This window comes from Tupaia chinensis, unplaced genomic scaffold, assembly GCF_000334495.1.
Source record: "Tupaia chinensis unplaced genomic scaffold, TupChi_1.0 Scaffold000346_1, whole genome shotgun sequence".
In the NCBI taxonomy this organism is placed as follows: domain Eukaryota; kingdom Metazoa; phylum Chordata; class Mammalia; order Scandentia; family Tupaiidae; genus Tupaia; species Tupaia belangeri.
The window spans coordinates 42,144-68,331 of record NW_006159840.1 but is presented as its reverse complement, the minus strand read 5'-3'; the positions used below and the strand labels follow the sequence as shown (position 1 = coordinate 68,331).

The 26,188-nt window shown below is 46.8% G+C and overlaps 1 protein-coding gene across 1 annotated transcript in view; it reads right to left on the bottom strand.

The window, feature by feature from the left end:
• The window catches only part of FNDC1 (fibronectin type III domain containing 1), a 97,865-nt gene that overhangs the window by 64,320 nt on the left and 7,357 nt on the right, over positions 1-26,188 (bottom strand). Inside the window, 3 exon segments of the mRNA XM_006152238.3 lie at positions 3,900-3,968; positions 4,397-4,483; positions 7,648-7,842. Coding sequence (XP_006152300.1) covers positions 3,900-3,968; positions 4,397-4,483; positions 7,648-7,795 — 304 coding nt within the window. The 5' untranslated portion in view covers positions 7,796-7,842.

Sequence of the window (26,188 nt, the reverse complement as noted above, 5' to 3'; positions counted from 1 at the left end):
TGTCTCCAGATTCCAGGGGGACTGAACCCACAGGCTAGTGGTTAAAGGACCCAGATTCCACAATGCTGACTACAGTTCGAATCCCAGCCCTAGCATGAAAAGCATGCCGAGTGTGTATACGCATGCACACCCAAAATCCCAACAGGACAGGGAGATGAGAAAGGGAGAAGAAGGGATTGCAGCATGACCATGCTCCCTGGGGGGATACTTTCTCCTTCCCTCTCCCTGTCTCTGTTTTCCTCTCTCACTGAAAGTACACATGCCCTCTGATAAAAAGTAAAAACACTATGTTAGAGCTATCAACTTTCACCTAAGTCATATTTTAAAAAACAAATTGGCAAGAAAATATAAGGGGATATCCAAAATGGAATTGCATACAAGTTTATTTTTGTGCAAAAAAAATAATAATAATTGAAACCCGTGCATAGTTTATTTCATAATGTGCATTTTCCATGGAGACCCTCGTATACCTGAAGGCGGGAGCTCAGTTTGATGAGACGTTGACAGAGAAGGCCCAAATGCACGCCTGAGGCCTATGTGTTGCTAAGTCCATGGGTATTTCCCAGGAAAAGAGTGCCAGGTAAGGAAGTAAAGACTCCAGATTTTTCTTTTTTGTGATGTTGGAGTTTCATTGTTTTGCTGTTGGAGGATTTGGTATCAACAGCGGGTTATAACTTTTCAAGCCAGGCACTGGGTGGGGTGGAGGGTGGAAGGGGGCAAGGTCCAGATGAATCCAACCCAAACATGCCCTCGGCCTACACGTGCTGTTAAACTGATGGACACCAAGTCAGCGTTGAGAGAGGCGGTGGCCGTGGCCTTCCCTTGTAGCTGGAGGATGGAAAGGAGAGGTGAAGGCCGAGAAAGCATGGGAAGGAAGACAAGGGATGTCGGCCATGACTTTTCTCCTCATGGAAGCAGGAAGCATGGCCACCTGCTAGGGAGAGGAGCTGGAGCAAAGCAGCACCGTTTGGGCTAGCCATGGCCGCAGAGGACACTGCATAAGGACAGGCAGAGCAGTCACCAGCAGTGCTGGGACCCAGAGGAGTGGGGACACCAACTCTGAGCTATGGCGACGCAGGTCAGCTCAGCTTTGGGTTTTCTTGCAGGGTTCGGCAATCGGCGGCCAGGCCAGGGAAAGCAGAGCTGGGTTGGCCCTGGGGGACAACGAGCAGACCTGTGAGGCCATTCAAAGGCTGGGGCAGCTACGTGCATGAATGTGGCTGGAGCGACGGGACTGCGATCTGGTAGAGGAAAAACGAGGCAGGGATGGCTCTGGACTCTCCAACGGGGAGGCTCTAAGGCCCAAAGCCTGATGCTGTCTGAAGGAAAGTGTGACCAGAACACTGAAGGAGCGAGATGGCCTTCCTCAGACAGAGGAAGGTCATGCCCAGAGACTGTGGTAGGAGCAATGCGAACTCAGCCTCTACAGGTAGTACAGTGAGAAGCCAGGTGAGAATATGAAACGGGACGTCGCTGAGGAGGTGCTGCAGCCGGTGTGGGCACCACGCTCCCTCTGCACGCCACTGCTGCGCTTAGAAGCTGCCTGCAGGGCAGGGCTGGGGGTTTTCAGGACAGTAGCAGAATGCCTTTCGAAGTTTCATTAATAAGGTGCAGATACACATTGATCACTTATTGGTAATTTCCCATAATTATTTTTATTAACAACGCAATATGATATTTTTCAGGGGGCACTTTGGCCGAGTCTATGCATCCTGGATATTTATGAGATTTTGTTTTGTTTTGTTTCTTAAAGCTATGCTTTATATCGAATACTATGAGTGGTTCTAACTAGAAATTTCTTCTGGTATCATCTTTATCTTAATGTATGACAAATGGAACACCATGTATGAAGGCAGAGCGCTCTGAAATCCAGGACCTACAGGAGGTCCTGCTGAGGGACGATAGATAACCTCACAGGATATAAAGCCAATGAGCTGGAGAGTGATCGTCTCCCATCCCTGATCCTCCGAATTTCCATAGCACAGGCTTACTGAGACGGTCACAGACACAGACATTTGAAGGCATACAAAATAATTACTTACAAGAGGGCAGGAAACTACATATTCTAAGACTACTGTCACTCAGAAAATTGTATCAGGAAGATTATAAAAATAAAATGGTCGTGTAAAATACAAAATAAAAGGGCACCAGCAGATGGCATAATAGTTACGTCATTGAACTCCCATGTACCCAACCATGGTTCAAGTCCCAAACCCAGACTTAAAATTCACTCTGGGCACATGCGTGTGCATGTCCAAAATTGCAAGAAGAGAATGGAGGAGAAGGGACTGCCGCATGGCCATCCCCCTCCAAGGGGAGGGTGGTAATTTCTTACTTTCTGTCTTTCTGTCTCTTTCTGTGTCTCTAGTGAGTACATGTGCCCTATAGCAAAAATCTCTCTAGAAAAAACAAAATACAAAAGGAAAGATTCAAATACGAGGCACACACATCCTCCGTAAGAGGTCATGTGCCTTTTCCCATGTGCGTCTTCCGGGGAAAATGGCCTCCGAAATAAACACCCCCCCTTATCCTGCACACTTGCCAGGTGTCCTCACCTCCTGACCACTCTGCCGTCAGTTTTCCAAGGCTGATCCTGGGCCCCTGCTCTCCTCTCCTAACCCTCACCCACTCCTGCCCTCTCCCTTATTCAGCTTGCTTCACAGAGTAACTCCTAAATCCATTCGAGCTCTTCTTCCCTCTTCCAACATCCATCCCTCATCCACAGTCACCTGCAAACACTTCCCTTGCTGCACGCGTGGTCATCTCAGGTCCAGCAGGTTTGAACAAGAACGTATCACCTCTCCCTGAAAGCTAGTTTCCTTTCTGTTGTTTTGTTCTTCCACCCCCTTTCATATAAAAAGGACTTCCTACATCCATCAAATCTGATCTGAGGGCCAGCCTGGGGCCCAGTGATTAAGGCAACTGTATCCTACAAGGCCAACCAACTGGTTTGAGCTCCAGACCTGGCAGCTTGAAAGAAAAAACACTGGACATGTATGTTTGCAGGCCCAAAGTCCTCAAAGGAGGGTAAAATGAAAGAGAAGGGTTTGCAGCATGACGAGGTCCCACAGGTGCTCCCTCACTTCCCCCCATCCCCCTCTGTCTCTGTCCAGCAAGTGCACATGCCCTCCAGCAATTTTTAATCTAATCTCAGAAGCAGATTATGGCCATTGATTTCAATATACTCACCTTCCTTTCAACAATATCACCAGATTGATATATTTACACCCTCAGTACAGGAAACAAGCACAGCTCCTCACCGCATTGCCTGTGGAATATGACCCAACCACACTCCAGAATAACAGCATTCATTTTACGTCATTTTTTCACCACGAATTAAATATGTTCAAAAAACACACAAGGCATGTCAACACTTCTCTCAATAAGTAAAACAATATGACCAGACAACATCAACCACATGATAAAACAAGCATGTGTACAAATATGGAGCCGAGATGGAAGACATGGTACCAACGTATTACCACATGTCCCAAGGCTGTCAGGAAACAGCAAGACTTGACACCACATAGTAGCCAATAAAAGCCCCTGCCCCGTGGGTCCCCGTCAATGACGTACTCACAGGTGGGAAGCTGAAAATACCCTAAACAAGCCAGTACTGCCATCTCCACCACCATATTTGCCTGGGAACAAGGCGACAGTATCCCTGGATACAGACGAAGACACTCCACGTGAAAACATGAGTCAGCAGCGGACAATGAGCAACAACAGCTGCAGTCTGGCCCATCAGGTGCAGGACACACTGACCCAGACTGTGTGGCACGTGTATTAGTGTAGCGATGGGAACTCGGTGAACGTTGTGAGCATGGGTGTGACAAAAACACAACCCTCTTGCGAGACGTTGCTTCAATGGAGACACGAACTGGATGAGTAAGTAGTACCTGTGACGGTTTCATTAAATGGTCCTGGACCCTTAATGGGGAAACCATCAATCTTGATCCATTCACCTCCTAAATTAGGAAAATGCAACTTGGTAGTTAGCAACGAGAGTTATTGGGTTTTCCACGTCAGCGTATTCCTAACATGTATTTCTATGCTCTTTTCAACAGCCTCCAAAAAGATCTGCACAGGTTTATTAGTGACTCGACACCAAACTTTATAATAGATCCCTAATTTTTTATCTTTTGCACATGGTCTATGCTAGGGAGTATTTTAAAAAATCAGGTAACATGTGAATAACCTACATTAAAACTCCCTCCAAAGAAAACACAAGTATCTCCTGGGCTTCTATCTTTTCGTTTGCTAGACAAGTCTAAAACATTCTTGTTCAGGGAGTCATTACAAAGTCTAAATTTATACTGCCTTGAGGAAGCAAGGAGGGATGTCTCTCCCAATCTAAGCCACAAAATTTCAGCCTGCAGTTCTAGGTAAGACTTACCAGGCAGACTTTCAGCTCTGTAAACTGGACGGCTCACTCCACCGTGGTTTTCTGCAGTAACCAGCACAAAGTATACCACCCCCGGCTCTGAAACACACGGTTTGTATCAAGCCACCGTTTCAAATCTCCAAGAACGACACAATTCGACCCACTGACCATCTTTGTTATACCAGTTACAGCCCAATGTAAAAATCTGAATTCAATGAGAAGTCTCACAGTAGCTGTCTCTAAAAATAGCTAACATTCTCCTCATGCAAGGGAAGCACACCTGACCCAAAGAACACGAAGTTTATTTAGTACGAAGTACATGGGATATGTAATAAATCTGGATTCACAAGCAATCAACAAAAAGAGCTTTTAAGATTTGTAATGTAAAATCAACATAGGAAATATGGATGCAAGGTGTGCTAAGTCAGTGCTTGGAAATATAGCGTTAGTAGCCACAAATAATATTTTCCCATAAAAGTTCTAAACAGGGGCCAGTCCCATAGCCTGGTAGTTAAAGGAGCTAGATCTCACATAGTTGACCATGGTTCAAGTCCCAGCCTCTGCAGCTTGAAAAACATGCTATGAGTGTGTGCATGTGTGCCCAGGGTCCCAATGGGATGGAGAAATGGAGGAGAAAGGATTATGGTCTGCCCATGCCCCATTGGGGCCTGCCTGTGCTCTGCCCCCTTCTCTTGTTCATACGAGTGCCCTCTGGCAACTAAAAAAAAAAAAGTGCTCTTAATGAGAATATTCAAAAAATAATGCCAATGCAACTCATAAAATTTAGCACATAAGAAATATTGATTGCAATATAAAAAACTTCATGAAATTTTCTTTTTCACAAATGTTCCCCTTACTATGTCTACTTATTTTTGACCATTTTAACAAAAAAGCTAGAAAAAAATATTTTCTGGTATCTTAAAAATGCTAATCTTGAAAGAATTGAGCTTCACTTTTTTTTTTTTTTTTTGGAGGGTTTTTTCTATAGGGCATGTACCCTTCCGTTTTTGCTATAGGGCATGTACGCTCTCCAGAAAGACAGAGAGACAGAAAACGAGAAATCACCCCCTCAGAGGTGATAGCCACACTGCAATCCCTTCTCCTCCATTCTCCTCTAAGAATCTTGGGCATGCATATGCACATGAGCCTGGCATGAGTTTAAGCCACCAGGTCTGGGACTCGAACCCTGGTCAACTGTATGGGAGTCCAGTGACATAGCCATTTCACCAACTGCTGGTCCATGAGCTTCACTTTTTGACTTTTTCTTAGGGGTCTGAGTCAAACAGCAGAGGTTTCTTTGGCCAGCCTTCCAACGCTGTTGGGAGTTGATGGAAACCCAGACACTGTTGAATGGAAATGTGCCCTGCATTTGCAGCTTCATAAAGAAACTCTCATTGCACTGGTTTTCCTCGTAAGCTTGGGACATGTATGTGAAGGTGCCAATTCCTTGAAGAGATGAAAATTTGTGGGCACTTCAGGGAATGAAGGGTCGGAAAGGGAAGAGTTGGCTCTGTCGAGGGCGATCGCGGTGATTACATTTTTGAGCGAGGAGCATTTCTGTAATGCCTAGGAACAGAAACGCGGCCGATGCCACCTGGGATGCCTGCTGTGCTCAAGACGGGCGCAACTTCAGTCTGGCTACAGCAAGGTCTGGTGGCATTTGGGGTTTGGCACGACCTGCTTCTAAGTGGGAAAAGCTCTCGGTTCAGACAAATGCAAAACCATGCTGCCAAGCACTTTCTCTCTTCTCTCTGAGCGTCTTTGTATTTCAAAGAAATTCAACCCATATGTCTCTGACTCCCATACAGCTAACCATCAGAGAGCTGCTCGGGAGACAATGATTGCTTTTCTTTTCTTTTTTGGTTTTTAAAACATTTTATAGTTTCTTATTTACATTTCATTGTCGTAATCCCTATGGGATACAATATGGTTTCTAAAAGCAAGCATGGAGTGTGGGATAATCAAATCAAGGTTATAACATTTGTCATCTTCAACAAAGAATATTACATTATGCTGTGCACCTTCAAAGTTGTTTTTTTGGAGGGTCTGTGTGTATATATATATATATATATACACACACATATTACATATATATGTATATATATATATAAAATACGTACATACATATTATAGATGTATATGGTTAGCAATGTCCTTTCTTTACTCTGCCTTGGTATACTGTTCCTTACCCTATTTGCCTTGTTTACATGCATTTTTATGTCTGTTAAATGATAGAATTTTTTAATGAGCTCCATAGCTCTCTTTTTGTATGCTTCTCGTGCCCTTCTCATGCCTTCAGTCTGATAGAGCTTCCCCTTACCTTCACAGTCAGACTTTGGAAGGCCACAGTGATGCAGAAGAGATTCAGGGAAATGCACCTTCAGCTGAAGCCGTGAAGAAGGGAATCTGGCCCCTGTTATCTGCTTTGATATCTGGGAAGTGTACTACTACAACACCGGAGGTGGAGAAGGAATGAGTGTGGTAGCTTTTGGCCAGAGGACAGATGTCAAGGAGACACGAGGTAATCGTGGCCCACTAAAGGGTCAGTGGTCTACTGTGGCACAGGGACACCTAGTTTTCTACACACTTACGTCTGTTACCTCCTTGTGACCCATCTTAATGGACCACATCAGAATGGTACAATCAATGGAGTTTTGGGCTAGTGGAATCAAAAGGTAGAAGCTGGAATATCCATAGGAGATAGCTCACAGCCCACGTCTAAAGTCACCTACATTTGCACTTACAAGACAATGTCTATCAAGGTAAAATTTGAAATATTCCAAACTTTCAGAATCAGAAAATAAAACTTAAATAGGGAGAAGTGTTACATCTTTCACCAGATGTGGCTGAGGATGACATATGACGTCCCTTTATACAGATTACTTGAGTAGACCTTAATTATAAAACGATTTAAACACAGGAGTCCCTTCATTAAGCTACTAATTTACTTAGTAGTCAAGTTTCTATGAGACAACAAAGGATCAATATATTTTATATTGATCATTATTAAAACAACAGTACATTCAGAAACTAGAAATGTGACATCAGTCTGGAAAGAGGAATACTTGAGTTCATGCAAGAACGGGGAAGTTGTTAAGAGTGTCACAGGGAGAGTCTCGGAACTTGGCTACTCATTCCCAGAGACCCTCACGGCACCTGGAATAGAGCCCTATGTTGTCTCGCCTAGCGACCCCTAAGAACGTAACTGAGAATGTTGGCGCACAGTTCATTCTGCCCAGGAACAAGATCGTCGCGTCACTTACCCACATCCTCAATAAGGAAGGAGTATGTCTCCGCATCCACCTTGATGTATTTAAGACTTTTCAGTGACTTCCCATAGGCAATGTTGTAATGCTCCACGGGTCTACTGGTAGCATCTTTGGGTGGGTCCCACATGACTTTCAGGCCCATTTTAGTGGACAGCAGTTTCACGTGCCTTGGCTTCAGTGGGTGGTCAGCTATGCAAACAGTGCAGCTATCAATTACAGCAACGGCAGGTGGGGGAGAGGAGCTTCGACGTGTTCTCCGACATTGTTAGCGAAAGAGTAAATGATGCTTAATCTGTCTGATCTTAACGACTTGAAGCACGGTCATGCTTGCACATCATTAGAGTATGACAGCAAAACAAATAAGCCAAACCCACAAGCTTTTATGTATTTTGGGTAACTGTGGGTGGTAAATTTAAACCAAAAGCGAAACAAATCAAAATAAACCCTAGGCATTCTCTAGCTTGATTACTCGTCTTGCTGGTGCAAGGATAACAAATCAGTGACGACATATTCTCCAGAGACAGGCACAGATTAAATAAATTCCTAGTATCTTGTATGGTGCAGCTGTACACTGTTCACAACACCTCTGAGGCGAACAGCGAAACTGGCCATTGTATTCAAAGTGATATATCAGAAGCATTCATTCACACACACACACACACACACACTTCAAAAAACAAAAAGCAAAAACGATCACCAATAGCTTAAAGGAGAGGCAAAAAGGCTGGTTTTTTTCCTATATATATATCTAATTTAAATGTTTCCATATTTTTGTCCCAGAAGAATAACAAGCTATTAAGAAACACAAATACACTTTTATCTTAAGTTTCAAGTTTCCCAAAACATTTCTCAATTTTCAAAATTACCAAAATGAAACATAACATTTTGTCAAGCAAAATCATTCTGCTCACTAGGTAACCGATACTGTAAAGCAATAGAAATATTTGCTATACGTTCATGTAACAGTCAAACAAATTCGGAGCAAACTTGGATTTGAAACTGACCGTTCAATGATGCAAGGCAATTGCAGGAAAAAATACTAATCATAACCTAAAAAATCTCCAGAACCCTTCAACTGTGTAACGTTAGGAAGAATGCATTTGGAAGCTCGTGGAGGAAGAAAGGGAAAGACGAATGTTTCAGGATGACACTTACATCGGTTAGTATGTGGTTGCAACACTACATGAAATTCTGGACAATAAATACAGATGACTCCAACAAACATCACTCATTCCTCCCCAAACTGCCCTCTGGCCTGTTCAATAAAATAATTAACCAAGGAGAGAACTCCTGAGAGAAATTCAAGGGATGAAGAAAAGAGTTTGGATTGGAGGATTTTTTGTTGTTGTTGAAGCTTTTGAAAGAATGTCCCTTTCAAAGACACGAGCACAGCATTACGCTACAGGCCCAAACCCAAATCTACAGACACCCTCTGCCAATCCAGACATGAGGTTCCTGCAAACCCGTGACAGGAATCGCAGGGAAGGCAACGAAGCCCTCTGAGAAAATCTGAACTGGGGAGACTTGCGAAGGCAGCACATCGTTCACTTTCTGAGCATTTAAAACGAATAATTGAGACCACTCTTCTGCAGTTCTCATGCACCCTTTCTTGCCTACAAGGAACACCCACAGGACTCATTCCCAGTAATTCCCAGAATAGCTCACACTGCCCAAAAAGTGTGTTGAAGCAAAGATATCCCGAAATTACAAAGGGGCACGTTGGCTGTCTCTCCCAAGGAAGAAAATGAATGTGAGTAGTGAGTACTGCTTTCCCCGAACCCCACTCAGGAAGTTAGATCTGACACAGACCTCCTGAGCTGTGGGACCTGTGAAAACCAAGCACTGTCGGCTTTTCCACTGGGCACTACTGATCCAATCAGTGCACAGCGATTCAGTCTACCTAGGCCAGAAAATGATTTATTTTTTATTACTGACAGCTGCAAAGAAGAGCAATTTATGAATAAATTCATTGTTCTTCACTGCTATGCCTTGCATGCGTACTTAGGCACCTCATAGAATAATTTCTAACTCTCGTGAGAATCCATGTTCAAAGGAAGGCATCGTCCCAGTGCAAGAGCCATTCGAGCCCATCAGGGATCTCCAATGAGACAAACACAGTAAAGAAGGGGAGGGGAACCACGCTGGCTGCCAACACCAACAAATATCATCGCCTCTGCTTACCGAGCGTTCCCCAGTGTGTTCACGCACAAGCCTGTCCTTTCGTCAAAGACCAACTACCGTCAAACTGTGAGTTTCATCCCAACAACCGCCTGTGCCAGCACTTGTATGCCATGGAAAAGGATACGTGCATCTGTGTGCTCTAGAACACAGGAACAGGGGAGGGGGGATGGCTGGGGCCAGGGCTTACCGAGGGTTGGCTACATACCACTCACAGTTCAAAGCGCCGAAACTAACTTTGTATGAAGTGCTCATAACACACACCCTGGGCAGTACTATCATAAGGAAATCAAGGCCTGGAACAGAGAGGTTGGGTGAGCTTCCCAGAGTCAGCACAGCTCCAGGGATGGAGCCAAATGCAAACAGCTTTACTTGACTCCAAAGTCCAGCTCTTCCTGAAGCTCACGGGCCCTTGGAATCTGTCCCTGATTTTAAATGACCAATGACCATAGCCACTGACTCTTCACTAATTCAGGAAGCTGTTACAGTCCTAAAACAGACTGTGAAGGCTCCATAAGGTGTCTACCGTCTCCACCCCCTCTATCCCACCTTCCCCACCACGGAGGTGTCCTCTCTGGAGAGCACTTTTGCCCACAGTCTCTTCACCTTCGGGAAGGTGCCCTCATCCCCCTCTCTGAAAGGATGGGATAAATGACTGATGTGGTCTCCTGGGGACATTTAGATTCCTTCTTTTTTATTCATACATTAAATTGCTATACATCATTTAGATTGTGAAGAGATTTTTTTCTTATTTTCTACAATTTTTTTAGTTATATATTTTAGTTTAGTTTCGTTTCTTTTATACATTCCCTCACTATACATTAACTTGCAAAGCGACTTTTCCCAACATGAGTGCACTCCACACCAGTCTAGCTGAGGGTACTATACACGTTACCATCAACAGATAATAATCCTTTTCTGTGTCCCCAAAATGTCTTGCCTATTTTTCTCCTTAATGTCTATCCTCACATTTGCCTCCTTCTCCCCACTCTACCCAGTATCCATAACCATTTTCCATGTGTCTATATCCTCTAATCTTTCAGTTTCCACCACAGAGTGCAGACAGTTCGTATATATTAAGTGGAGACATACACGGAGACGTACATTATGTCTCTCCTTTAGAGCCTGGCTTGCTTCACTCAGCAGTCAATCTTCCATATTTGTCCACTTTCTATCAAAACCAGGGTACTGCTGCTTTTTATGGCTGAGTAGTATTCCACAGAGTATATGTGCCACCCTTTTTCAATCCATTCTTCCGTTCATGGACATTTGGGTTGGTTCCATGTCTTAGCAACTGTGAATAATGCTGCAATAAACATAGCTATACAAGCGCTATTCCGACTGCACATTCTCCTGTCCTTTAGGTAGATACCCGGAAATGGAATTGCTGGATCATATGGTAGTTCTATTTGTAGATTTTTTTGTTGAAGAGTTTTTTTCACTATAGGGCGCGTGCGCTCTCCAGACAGACAGAGAGAGACGTAGAGACAGAAAGCGAGAAATCACCCCCCAGGGGGGATGGTCACGCTGCAATCCCTTCTCCTCCATTCTCCTCTCGGGATCTTGGGCATGCATGCACACGCACCCAGCATGAGTTTTAAGCCACCGCATCTGGGACGCGAACCACGGTCGACTATGTGGGAGTCTAGCGACATAGCCATTACGCTAACTGCTGGTTCCCCTCTATTTGTAGATCTTTGAGAAGTGTCCATATTGTTTACATTCTTGAAACAAAACTTTAAACCAGAGGAGTGACTTTCCATTTTAGACCTTAGAGAGTCACCTAAAGGAGGTCATTTTAAGGTGAAGGCCTTTGGGAGAACCTAAAGTCATACCTTGGAGGCAGCCTTTCAGTCCCCCTTGTAAGATCAGTCTTGAATTTAGGTTTCCCCAAACACTTCAGTCTGCTATGCCACCTCTTCCTCCCCCCACTCCACCTCCCAACACACACCAGATAACAAAATACTTGACTGATCAGGATGTATTTTCATTTCCTAGAGTCCCATTAACTTTGACATTTAAAAATTTGACATTTGGGGGACCAGTAGATGGCATAATCGTTCATCACTAGACTCCCACACAGCCAACTGTGGTTCAAGTCCCAGACCCAGGGGCTTGAAGCTCACACCAGGCATGTGTGCATGTGTGCATGTGTGCCCAAAGTCCCAAGAGGAGAAAGGAGGAGAAGAAATTGGTGTGACCATCCCCTCTGGAGGATGATTTCTCACTTTCTTTCTCTCTGTTTCTCTCTGTCACTCCAGCAAGTGCACATGCCCTATAGCAAAAATCTCTCTTAAAAAAAAACAAAAAACAATTGACATTTGGACCTGGTAGGTGGTGTGGTGGTTAAGGCACTGGACTCCCGCAAGGCTGATTGTGGTTGGAGTTCCAGACCTGGCAGATTGCTTTCTCATTTTCCCTTTCTCTCTCTCTATCTCTCTCTCTCTCTCTCTCGTCAAATTAGACGTGGGTTGTGTTGTCAAAACTGCTGTTTCTCTTTCTTGCCCTTCAGCTCCCCATCTGTATGTCTGTATCTCTCACTGATGAAATAAAGTTAAACATTTTTTTCAAAAGACTTTGGTTCTATGTTTAAAATGTGGAGAGCAATTGTTCAACAACATTAAGTTAAAATCTGATGTGTTCGTGTGAGTGTACACAAATATTTTCTGCACTAAATGACTTTTTTCAATGAATAATCGTAAAAAAATAAAATAAATTACTCTTTAAAAAGATAAATAAAATTTGACACTTGATGCTATTTCTGGGGCTTCCCTGTGCACATAATGCATGCCTCACTCAGCGAGAACTGGGCCAGGAGCAGGAAGGTCGGACACACCTCTCAGTCTCTTCAGCCCCACCCTTCTCCCCACATCTCAGCTCTGAGCCAGGTCCTCAAACCAGCATCAGAGCAACAGTCATCCTGCGGGCACGACGTGTGTGGACCCAGATTTCACGACAGAGAACAGATCCATGGGGCTAGGAGAGCGACAATGTGTTTAATTCCTGGCTGCCATTTTGAAGGCCTGTGACTTTGATCCTGAAGTCTGAAATGCAGGCCAAGGAGTGCATGGCAGTTCCAGGAGTGCAGGCTGCATCCTGCGTTCTGGGCTGCAGACTCAGCATTCGGGCAGCATAAAGACGAAACATGACAAAGTCGGTCATGACTTATTTTTTGTTTTTGAGAGAGATTTTTGCTGCAGGGCACATGTGCTCACCAGAGAGACAGAGACAGAGATAGAAAGCAAAATGGGGGTAATGAAGAGAAGAGGATAGAGAAAGATAGCAAATGAACAATAGAGAGGCAGGACGTTAGTGAGAAACAGATAGGGCTTATTAACTGTTGATGATGACATGTATAGTATTCTCAACTGGATTGGTCTGAGAAGTATTTCATGATGGGCAAAGTATTTTTACAAGCAAAATGAGAAATAGCGATTGACTGTTTTAAAAAATAATAATAATAATAATAATAATGATTGGGGAAAACATAGAAAAGATATTGACTGTTGAAGCAGGGAGATTAATGTCTTTGTACTGACTGACTTGCATGGCATTCCCTTTTGAAAAAACAATGTAATACACTGTAAAGTTATATGTAATCCAATGTAATATAAAGAAGATTATGATGATAATAAAAAATAAAAAAAAAAAACAAAAACAAAAAAAGAAAGCGAAAAATCACCCCCCAGAAGGAATGGCCACACTGCAATCCTTCCTCCCTCATTTTCCTCTCGGATCTTGGGCATGCACACACACACATGGACACACACACACACACACACACACACACACCTGACTTGAGTTTTTAAGCTGCCAGATCCAGGACTCAAACTACGGTGAGCGACATGGGAGTCCAGCAATGCAACCATTACACCATCTGCTGGTCCCGAGTCCTGACTTATTTTTAAGGATTCTAAACTGGGTTGGTCTGAGGTGTACTTTGTATTGGGTAAGTTCTCTTTACAAGCTTAATGATGTATAGCAATTGAATTTATTAAAAAGTATAGTAGTAATAATAATAAAGAAACTTAGACCACCCTCTCTGCTAGATAAATGAAGCATGTAGACTCTTGAAATAGATTTTGGTATTCTCATCTTATGAAGGTGTCCTAGGTACATGTTTTAGAGTCGTATACCCCATGAACTGCATCTCTAAAGAAAGAGCAAGCCCGGCGCAGTGCAACGGGGTCATACGGCCTGAAGGGGACAGGGTGCGGGGTACTGTCACAGAGCACGCACCACAGCAGAGAGGGGGCAAGCTGATTTTCATCTCCACGGGATGCAACATGAGGAAATGAGCGTAAGCTACAGCCTAAGGGACTCGGAGTTAAATTGAAAAAGTTTCCTGTCTGTGTCCTTCCCCATCTCCCCAGCCGTGGCTGTTTCTGACTGGAGACAGATGGTAAGGTGCCCCAGGACGAAGCCAGCACGAGTGCGGGGACTCAGGCAATCTCATGCCACAGCAAAGTCTTTTCCATCGTTCACACCAGGACCATGCATCCGGAGTCACAGTTCGCCAAGTACCAAGCGGCAAGATGATATTTTGGAGATCTTCGGATTCCCAGCAGTTGCCAGGCTGGACACTTCCGTGCCACGGCTCCTATGACACGTCCGCTGGGTTCTTCGGGAGTGGAAAACTAGGGGGCAGCAGCACTTCAATCTCCCTTTGCTCTGGCTCCAGCTCCAGGTCTTATCTTTGATCAAAATGAAAGGTGACGTCTGGGAAGGGCTAGAGCTATCCCAGCCCTGAAGGCAGGAGGTAACCATCTGGCCCAGGGACCGTATCCCACCTCCAGACCTCCCTCCCTCCCCTGCCCCCTGCGAGGTCCAACGGCTCTGAAGAGACTGGCCCGGGCTCTAAGACATAAGGAGGACCCATGCCAGGGTGGCCTCTGGAGCAGGCGGGATGCTGCATGGGCATCAGCCACCCGCCTCGTAGCCTGACAGCCACCTCCACCTCCAGCCTCTGCATCGCCTGTGTGAACGGCAGCCTCTACGGCCAACATGGAGCTCAGCATCTAACTGCTCACTCTGGCCCCTCACTCCCGGCCAGGCGGTGCCATCACAGTAATGCTCCCTACAAGGCTGACCGGTGTGGTAAGGTGCCGGGTTCACAGTCGAGACTCCCCGGAACACACCCGGGATCCACTCAGCCATGATCCGGGGCTGGCTGAGGCTAGAGATGGACCACGGTGTGAAAACTCCAGTGGCGTGAGGGAGCCTGTCTCTCCCCTCTCTTCCTCTCTGTCTCTCTGCTTAGCATTGATAGGAGAGAGAAAGAAACTTTAAAAAAAAAAAAAAAAAAAGTCTCGGTTCAGACATTACCTATCCTAGCACCTGAACAAGATGCTCAGACTCGTCCTTCGGTGGACAAGCCAATCCACACCAGATGGAAATCAGCATGTTTCCTCTAAAGAAAACTGGTGAAAATGGAATCTTTCTGGATTCACAGTTGCTTTTATTCATTTGTTCTTTTATTCATTTGCTCTGAAAATAATATTCCAAAATATGGGGTATTGATTGTGACATGCTGAGTAATTCGGACTAAAGAAACAGCCTCAGAATTGAGACCTCTCTGAGCACCCTTCAACCCCTGCACCTACAACCCCGATCTCTCACCCCTGTCTCTTCCAAGGCAGCGGGGAGCTTTCTCTGACCAAAGGAAGTTCTCTTCCCGGAAGGACTGTTTTCATTATACAATCTCATTAACCGGGAGAGATTAACCACAGGAGAAGAGACTGAATATCAAATACTGTGCCCGGAGTCCAGAGGAATTTTGTCCCTGGTTTGTCCGTTCCTTGGGTTTCTTACCCCTCTAAAATGTATTTACTTCCCCTTTCAGTGAGCCTACACCCTCCAAGTGGCTAACCCTCTCCCCTATGAAGAAGGTGTTTAAGATCAGCCACTAGTCTGTCTAGAGTCTCATATTCTGTGTAGCGCCTATGTACGAGTGCACGTTGACACGCATGTATGCTTCTGACCCACTAGTGTGCCAGCCAGACAGTTGGCTCACGAAGGCTGAGCTCTTACACTCGGCCACCACACATGGCTCACCCCAGACTGGGGGAGTGCAGGACAGGACAGAGGCCAGGGTGTCTCTCTGGGGATGGCTAGATGGGCCTCGTAAAATGAGAGGGGAGGAGGGTCTAGCAGATGGTGTAATAGTTATGTCGCTGGACTCGCACGTAGTTGACCGTGGTTCGAGTCCCAGACCAGGTGGCTTACAACTCACGCAGGGCAGGTATACCAAAAATCCTGAGAGGAGAATGGAGGAGGAGGAGTTGCAGCATGGCCATCCCCCTGTGGGTGGGAAGGTTGTGATTTCTCACTTTCTGTCTATCTGTCTCTCTCTAGTGAGCATATACGCCCTATAGCAAAAAAATCTCTCTTAAAAAAAAAAAAGGCAAGGAAAAGAGAAATGCCCTTCAAATCCTTAAAGTCCATCCACCTGTGGTCAAGCCGTGGCTGCCCTCAGAAGGACGTGACCTTGCCCACCTCCGGGCCCAGTGTCCCACCTTCCTAGAGTTATAGAGAAAGCTCTAGAAGGAGTCAGGCTCATTCTTCAGGCAGCTCCAACGGCAAGCTGACCTCTAGACTGAAGCCTCTGGCCTGACCTGGCCCAATCCCCCATGCTGCCCAGCTTCTGCTGTCCAGACGACAGGCAGACTAGAGTCGGTCCGACCACACCACAGCAGGCATATCAAAATGCCCCAATGTTCATCTAAACCCTGCTCTCCTGTTACAAAATCGCCAGGGAAAAATTGATGTCCAAAAGTGAAGGCTTCTTTGTTTTATGGCTTGAAATTGAAAAGAAATTAAAGTCCAAATTCCTTCCGCTCATACTTCATATTCTGGTTAACCTTAGCCAGAAGAGATTGTTCAAAAGCCCACATGGGGTTAGGGATCCCTCAGCAACTGGACCCTCTGCCATCTCTCACTGAAATGAGTGCAGCTTCTTCAGGATCCTCTAAAGTGTGAGTCATTGCCTCCAGTCTCCCACGTGCCGAATTCTCATTGCCCAGAGACATAAACTCTAAGGCGGTAAATCGGAAACGTGCTGTGTAAACGAGACGTATTTGCTCCGTCCCATAAACCGGCCCCAGTAAACCTCACGGTCCCAGACCTGAGACCTCATGGTCTCAAACTAGCACTGGGGTAGTTCTAACTGGGGCCGGCTCAGACTTGCTGCCTTAGCATTCTGCTCACAGGGCTGGAGGGGAGAGACCTGGGGCTGCTGGGGGCCAGCGCTCGCTTCCCTCGGAGAGAGCAGAGGTGGAAGTGGGTGCTTAGAGCGCTGGCTGCAGCCAATTCCTGAGGCCAGCGCCACCTTCAGCCTTGCCCTTGCCAAGGCACAGCTCCAGGGGCCAGTGAGTTCTGGGACTGAAACCAGGTCACACTGGGTTTTTGCCATTTGCCATCAAACCCTGACGGACTAGGACACAACTAGTCAAGGGCTTCTATGGAAGTCAAAAGCAATGCTCTGAAGCTACCCCAGTGCATTTGGACACAAAAGCCCACCAGTGCTGGGTGCCCCCAGAGAGATGAAGCCAACACCCGTGCCAGCCGGAGATGACCATTCCCAGCAGCCCACTCGCTGCCCACCCCGCCTGGCAGTGGATGTTGGGGAGCGAGGCAGGGTAAGTGTGGCTATAAAGAAACTTCCCAGAGGAAGGCTAAGGGCTTTTGAAGTAGGCTGGTCCCCTACCAGCCCCAAAGCACTGAAATGATTTCTGAAATGATTGCTCCTCTACACAGCAAAGCCGTGATGTTTACCCAAGTCTCCCTGCTTCGTCCTGGTTTCATACCCAGTATTACTTTCCACTGGCAAGCGCCCAGTACTTCCCAGACTCCGAGATGGAGAAAACACAGATTTCAGCGGAACCACGAGTCTGACCAAAACTCCAGCAGACACACCAGAGAAGGCTAGGATGGACCGGAACTGCAGTGTAGCTTGGGGCAGGGATTCGAGACTACCATGCTGAGACTGTGACCCTGGGGGAAGCGGAGGACCCAGTCCTTATCCCCGCGATACCAGAAACTCAGACGCCAGAGAGTTGGTAGCACATAGGCCAAACACTGACGTGACTGATCAATTTTCCGTAAGTTGTTTTTTATTTATTTATTAATTGATTGATTGAGAGCTTTTTGCTATAGGGCGCATGCGCTCGCCAGACAGACAAAGAGAGACAGAAAGCGAGAAATCACCCCCCAGGGGGGATGGCCATGCCGCAATCCCTTCTCCTCCATTCTCCTCTCAGGATCTTGGGCACGCAGGCACACGCGCCTGGCATGAGTTTTAAGCCACCGGGTCCAGGACGCGAACCGAAGTCAACTACATGGGAGTCCAGTGACATAGCCATTACGCTAACTGCTGGTCCCAGTTTTTAATGGATGTTAGAATATATTTGCCAACTAACTAGACCGCCCCTCCCTCCCAAGCAAAGCAGAAAGTACAGGTGGTTCCCGACGGCATGATGTAAAGCTGGGGCTAGGGAAACCCGCAGGTGGTTGATCAAATCCTCTCCCGGGAGGCCGGCGTTAGGTCCCACACTCTCGGAGTGTTGAAATAATAGCCCAGCTCCTTTTCTGACACTTCTCAGTACGCGTGGGGGCCCATAAACACGTTTTCCACAGTTGGCGATGGTTCTTCAGGGTAACGGCGCGTAAAGTGAAACCAGACTCGAGGTCTTCAGAGCCTGAACCTATAAAGCACTCCGGGGTGCCAAAAGTGCTTTACACACAAACCCTCGGAGCCCACCGTGGGGAAGCCACACAGCACGGTGTCAGGGCAGAGACGGCCATGCAGGAGGACGCCTCGGGTCTCGGCCATGCGAGAGGCCTCGGGTCTCGCTGAAGATCAAAGGCGGCTGAGGAAACAGACCCTAGCTCTGCAGGTTTCATCTCTAGTTCACTTTCCCCAAAACCTGCTCGACCTCCCAGGTAGTGCTAACTTCCTAGAGTCAACCCCAGCCCCAAAGGGCCCTGAAGAATCGACCTGGTGGAGTATGTGTGCAGACGTGAGCAGGTGCTCTGGGAGTCCTGGGTGGGAGCCACAGTGCCCTCAGGCCTGCCTGCTGTGCCCCCACGCCCACCTGCTGCACCCCCACCTGCCATCCCCCCACCTCCCAGGGAAAAGGCCTCCACGCACATCAGCCCTGCGCCTCGTCCACGTCTCCTCAGGAGCTGGTCCCCAAGGCCACCACACGGTCCCCTGCTACTGGCAAACCAAGCCTGCCTTCAGATGCACAAAGCATTAATGGCTCCTTATGGAAAGAGCTGCCTAGAATGTTCTAGATTCTAAGTGGTTTATTTGTATTTGAGGGGAAATTGGAGTCAAGAGAAGGGATGTTCTGCCTCCTAATTTCCCTTGTGGTATCTTCCTACTTTACTCCTTCGTCTACCACATTCACTCCCCCGGGGAAAGAGGTAAAAAGCAGAGCAACACAAATAAACTAATAACATGAAGCTCAAGGAGTTCTATTTCAAAATTAGCACTAGGTGACAAAACTATTCATAAAATCATATTCTCAAGCCAACAGGGACTGACTACAGTTTGCCCAGAGGATATTCTCGTTTCCTTTTTCCAGTACTTTCTGGTTTCATGCAATTGTGGGACATCTTTGAGGGGTGCAGTGTGGCTTTTTAAAGCAGGTATATGGTGTGTAAAAATCAAGTCAAGGGGGACCAGCAGTTGGCATAATGGCTATGTCGCTGGACTCCCAGGTAGTCAACCACAGTTCAAGTCCTGGACCCAGTAGCTTAAACTCATGCTGGGCACATGTGCGTGTGTGCCCAGGATCTCGAGAGGAGAAGGGATTGCGATGTGGCCATCCCCCCTGGGGGGTGAGTTCTCGCTTTCTGTCTCTCTGTCTCTCTCTGTCTTTCTGGCGAGTGCACGTGCCCTATGGCAAAATCTCTAAAAATAATAATAATAATAAGTCCAGGATGTAAACAAATGCACCATCTTCAACATTTAGCATTACATTATGTTGTCCACATTCAAGGCCAGTCCTCCTGGTGTTGGGGGAGAATAGCCGGCAAGGCTTTTCACCCCGCTGGGTGCCGTAACCTACTCTGCTTGTTCACATGCACTCTCGTGTCTGCTAATCAACTTCTCCAGAACCTCCACTCCCCAACAGCAGCTCCTACTGTCTACCATTATTCTCCCTGCTTCTTTACTACTAGGTCCATTAGAGACTCTTAAACTAACGCTACCTTCTTCCCTAAGATGCTTTCTAAGATATTTTACTTAGTTTCAGCCAAATCCATCTTCCCGGCTAGTTTGTAACAATGTATAGTGCCTTGCATCCAATGCAGAAATCACCATGGTAGACACTGCAGACGGGCTGCCCAAAGACGTGGCCAACTACTTCTTCCCTTCCCTCGTAGCTAGGATGGCCACATGACAGATTCCAGCCAATGACATACATGAGGAAGTTACTGTTGCCCTGACTAAGAAAGCTTTTTTTAGAGAGATTTTTGCTATAGACCACATGTGCTCGCCAGAGAGACAGAACGTGAGAATTCACTCCCCAGGGGAGATGGCCACACCACAATCCCTTCTCCTCCAGTCTACTCTTGGGATTTGGGGCATGTATGCACACGCACCAGGCATGAGTTTCAAGACACGGAATCCAGGGCTCAAACTGCAGTGGGCCATGTGGGAGCCCAGCAACTTAATCATTACGCCATCTGCTGGTCCCCCCAAGAAAGCATTTTAAAAGGGTCAGGCTCAGCTGCTTTGCATGTGTGGCCTTTGTATCCTCCTCCTTTCTCTCCCCTCCTGGGATGTCAACATAATACCTAAGGTGCAGCAGCCATCTTGTAACATGAGGGGACAAAGCTGAAAGTGATGACACGGCCAGGGATGGCCGAGTGGAAGACTGGAATGACGCTTTGTTAAATCCCTGGACCAGCACTGACCTCTGCTCCCACGGTCATTACTGAGTGAGAGCTCAGCCTCTGTGAATCAGACACTGTGTGAGCAGTAACCCAGTCCACGGCTACTAACAGAGTCACTTCTGGATCCATAAAATCAAATCACTTTTCTTCTCGGTTTAAAATGACAGCTGCTCTGCCTTAATGTTAATTTCTGTCCTTTGTTTTTGAGGAACCCACTCTGGGAATATAAGTCTGACAGTGACAACGCTTTACTGACTGACTGATGCAGCAAGTACATTTGTCCAAAACACAGAGCAGCCAGAGACTAGGACAAACTTAACAACAGAGCAGGCAGAATTTGACCATGAGAATCTGAGGGTTTTTTTGTTTTGTTTTGTTTTGTTTTGGAGAGGTTTTTGCTATAGGGCGTGTACGCTCGCCAGACAGACAGAGAGAGACATAGAGACAGAAAGCGAGAAATCACCCCCCAGGGGGGATGGTCACACCGCAATCCCTTCTCCTCCGTTCTCTTCTTGGGATCTTGGGCACGCACGCACACACGCCCGGCGTGAGTTTAAGCCACCGGGTCCGGGATGCGAACCACGGTCGACTACGTGGGAGTCCAGCGACACAGCCATTACGCTATCTGTTGGTCCCGAGAATCTGAGGTTTTAAAACTCATGTGACCAGCAGTTGGTGTAATGGCTATGTCACTGGACTCCCATGTAGTCGACTGCTGTTCGAGTCCTGGACCCAGTGGTTTAAACTCAAGCCAGGTGCATGTACATGCATGCGTAAGATCCCGAGAGGAGAATAGAGAGGAGAAGGGATTGCAGCATGGCCATCCCCCCTGGGAGGTGATTTCTCGCTTTCTGTCTCTCTGTCTCTCTCTCTGTCTTTCTGGCAAGTGCACACGCCCTATAGCAAAAACCTCTAAAAAAATGAAAAAAAGAAAAAACCTCGTAGCCATTTTACTGAAAAACTCATATAAGCAAAAGTTACTGTTCCAGAGGAAAGAAAATATTTTTTTCCTCATCCAAGCTACTAGCTTCCCAGAAGGGTTTAGGAAAATGGAATTAAAGGGATCCATACATTCACATATTTATAATAACAGTAAGACAAGGGCCCTGAAGGGTGATTTCTGTAGCTGGGAAGGGCATACAGGACTCAGCCCATTGTTGACAGCTAGAAACTAGTTCTTTCCAGGATTCTGCGGGATATTTTGCACATTCTTCAAATGGAATTCATAACCAAGAAATAGTTTCTTAAAGAATTACCATTATTTGCTGGTCCGGTTTAAACTCAGCCTACTACAAACTACTGACATACCAGCCAAAAAAAACTCCGAAAATTCATTCCTTTTCCCAAAATGTGAAAGTCATTGTCTAACTATGTTAAACACTTGGGCATCACTGTCCCCAGAGCTGCCACTCGGCCAGAAAGCTCCCTGAAAAGTGCCCTTAGAAGAAAGGCCATGCAAAGGCTATGGAGCAGAAGGTACGTCACAGCTTGAAGGGGACAGAGGTGGCCGGCAGCCAGCCTCCACACAGACCCAGGGATAGCCCAGCTTGCCAACGAACCATGGTTTAAACATTCCAGCTACTGTAGAATGGGTACGAGTGAGCATGGGCAAATTGCCTATCAATAGGATGGGGAAGACACAACACACCTGACATCTGATGAGCATCTGAGATAAAGAAAACACTGCAGAAAGCAGTAACGGAGCAGAAAAGAGATGAGCACCTGGTGAGCACCTACTCCATGCCTTAGCCCACTTATGCAGCAGGTCTTAACTGAGGGCCGACTCTGTGCCAGACTCTAAGTGAGGCACTGGGGATACAGAGTAATTAAAGGAAGTTCTGCATTGGGGCCAGAAGACGGTATAGAGGTTACATCACTGGACTCCCATATGGCCAACCCCCGTTGGAGTCCCAGACCCGGTAGCTTGAAGATCATGCCAGGTGCGTGTGTGTACATGTCCAAGATCACAGGAGGAGAATAGAAGAGAAGGTACTATGGCACGGTCAACCCCCCAGGGGTGATTTCTCACTTCCCCTCCCACTGTCACCCCCAAGCCCCCACAAGGGCACTCCCCCTAAGGCAAAATCCTCTAACAGAGTCCTGCGTTATCATACTTCCTCTTTAATCTCTGTTACAGCCTGAGCGCTGCACTTGGTATTCTCAGTTTTAGAAATGAGCAAACTGGGCCTGAGAGAGTTAAGTGGCTTGCCTCAAGGCACACAACCCAGGCCCACCTGCAACCGCAGGCCACGCCCTTTCTGTTCTGCATCGTAGCCTCTGTGATTAGAACCAAAAGCAATCAATCAGGCCTGAGGAGAAGTAGGAACCAGAGGCATAAAACTGAAAGCCTTCCGTGGTCGCTGAATTCATGAAGACATGTGAGTTCATCTCACTGAACTAGATCTTGGGAAGGTTAAGAATGTTGCCAAATCCAGGGCCAGCAGATGGCGTAATGGTTACATCCCTAGACTCCCATGTAATTCACAACGGTTCGAGTCCTAGACCTGACAGCTTGAAACTCACTCTGGGCCTGTGTGTGCATGTGCCCAAGATCCCAAGAAGAGAATGGAGAAGGGATTGTGGTGTGGCCATCCACCCTAGGGGGTGATGTCTCGTTTTCTGTCTCTCTGTCTCTCTCTGTGTCTCTGGTGAGCGCACACGCCCTATAGCAAAAATCTCTCAAAAAAGAGAATGTTGCCAAATTCTCATCTCTTGGTCCTCAAATTACTATACTCCCATCAATAGCCAGAAGCAAAGCCCAGAGGCTTTCTCTCCTCCTGTCTTTCCTGACCACATCATCTCCTGGCTTCCAGGACACCATACTCCCTGCCTTTGTTGCCACATCATTGGCTACTCCCTGTTGATCTCCTTTGCCAGAACTCCACCGCTAACCTTAACCTTGTGTTCAGTGTTAGGGTTAGGGTTAGGGATGTCCAGTGCTTCGGAACCCGGCCCCTCTGCCACACTCCCCGCCTTCTCTGCTCATGCAGCACTTCCGGTCCTGTGATCACAAGGACTGTCCATCTCAGTCCCTTACTGTGTTGCTAACAGACACCTGAGACTGGGCGAATTTAAGAGAATGGAGGTTTACTTGGGCTTACTGCTCTGGCGACTGGGAAATCCAATAAATGGTGGGGGCCTACAGCACAGCCCTCAGAGGCATGGGGGTGCAGGCTTGTGAAGAGAGTGAGCCACGGGCAACCAGCTCTCACAAGAGCTGACCCCTGCCCACAAGTGCTGGAACTCCTGGGTCTTGTGAGACTTCATTAGTCTGTGGGCAGGAGTGCTCCCTCCGAGGTGTGAGCATCATGAGCCAATCACTGCCCACGGGGCCTCAGCACCGCCCAACACCCAATTCCAATAGACAAAACTTTAGGAAGGGAACTGTTAGCTAAACCAGCAAGTTGCAACAGGACCCACCAGGTGAGGGGCACACGCGTTCCACAAGATCTTGCTTACGTGCACCTCCAGGCCGGAGCTCCGTTGTACCAAGGACTAGGTTCACGGGAGCTTCGTCTCAAGCTAAGCCCCCCTTGAGTTCACTGCATTTCGAAATCATGGAAGAGTCATTTCTCAATCACCATGAGCAATGGTAAAGAGGAGACTCAGAAGGAATGTCAGAGCAAATCGGAAATGTGGGCGCAGGAGCCACAGAGAAGCTGCCTCCAGCCCAGAGAAGAAAATTGAAATACCACGAATGCTCAAACCAACGTGAGCCCGAGTATTCACAAAAGAAGTGTGGGATCTGGATCCAGAAGACTGGCGTCCACACTCCAGGAGTACCACATACTGGATTTTGGGCTCTGAGAAACCCAGTTAACCTCTTTGAACTCAGTTCCCTCAGTAGTAAGTGAGAACATACCAACCTCATGAGGTTACTGTGAAAACGGGAAGAAATGACATACAAGGAAATGGTAGCCTCGGCAGTACTCTAACTGCCAGTTGTTATTAAAAGGGGAAAAACGTGTACCTAGGAATTCATGAAGATGACACAATAATGGAATAGGTTGGGGTCAGTCGGCCAGCGGTGTGAGAGTTAAGGAGGCTGGAACCTACATGGCCCACTGTGCGGCTCAGGTACTGGACCTGACAGCTTGAAAAACACACTGAGCGCATGTGTGTGCGTGCCCAAAATCCCATCCCAGGGGAAGAATGGAGGAGCAGGGACTGTGGTGTAGCCATCTCCCCTGGGGTGTGATTTCTCACTTTCCCCTCCTCTCTCTCTCTCTCTCTCTCTTTTTTTTTTTTTTTTTTTGGATTTTTTTCTTTTGGTCTCTCTCTCTCTTTTTTTTTTTTTTTTTTGGAAGTTTTTGCTATAGGGTGCATGCACTCACCAGAAAGACAGAGAGACAGAAAGTGAGAAATCACCCCCCGGGGGGATGGTCACACTGCAAACCCTTCTCCTCCATTCTCCTCTTAGGATCTTGGGCATGCACGCACACGTGCCCAGTGTGAGTTTAAGCCACCGGGTCCGGGACTTGAACTGCAGTCGGCTACATGGGAGTTCAGCGACATAGCCATTACGCTAAGTGCTGGTCCCCTATCCCCTTCTCTCTGTCTCTGTCCAGCAAGCACATGCACCTGATAGCAAATTTTTTAAAAAGAAAGACAAGAATCGCACAGATTGTACCATGTAGATTCTGACAATGTCATAACTGAAGTTTCTCCTCCGTGTAGAGGAGGCCTCAGTAGAAAGCACAGTCTTTCTTTTCTAATCAGATACATTTGCTGTACTTACAAGCGTAGCATGCTCATAACGATAATAATCAGAACATATGTTACATACAATTGTTATAATTAGAATAATTTGTCTTATTCTTCCTTGATTACAAAAATAAACATGGGGTATCGGGAGCGTCTGAGAGAGACAAATAATCAGGCCAAGGAGGCAGCGCCTCTCCACGGCTCTCATTCTTGCCCTGTCTTCCGGCTGCTGCAGCTTAGCCGGGCCTGCAGGCACCAGCGACACCTCAACAGCTATGGGACTGCTGACCTGGGCTTCCCAGGCTTCAGGGTTAGGCTTCACATTGGCCTCTCATCAATGTGTAATCACAATTGTTAACATTAAGTCATTTTGACTCTCTATGAACTCATGAAGAGTTCAACTTAATTCAACTTCCCAACTTAATATCTGAAGGAAGCCCCCTATCTGTAGCAAAATTGCCAAAAGACAAGCACCAAGGGGAAAACGAGGCAAATGACTGAACGTGCGTCCTAATTTCCTTATCTCTACAAGGAAATGCTACTGCAAAATACTTCTCTCCAACTGGGACCTGCATGGAAGGAGTGGATTGCGCCGGAAACACCTTCAGAAAGCCAGGAGCGCCCTCTAAGGGCAGCAGAGAGCCAGCGCTGCCACCTGCTAGGTCAGAAAGAGAAAAACCTGTGAACGTCTTTTTTTTTTTTTTTTTTTTTTTCCCCATATAGGGGGGGTGCGCCCCCCCCAACGAGAGAG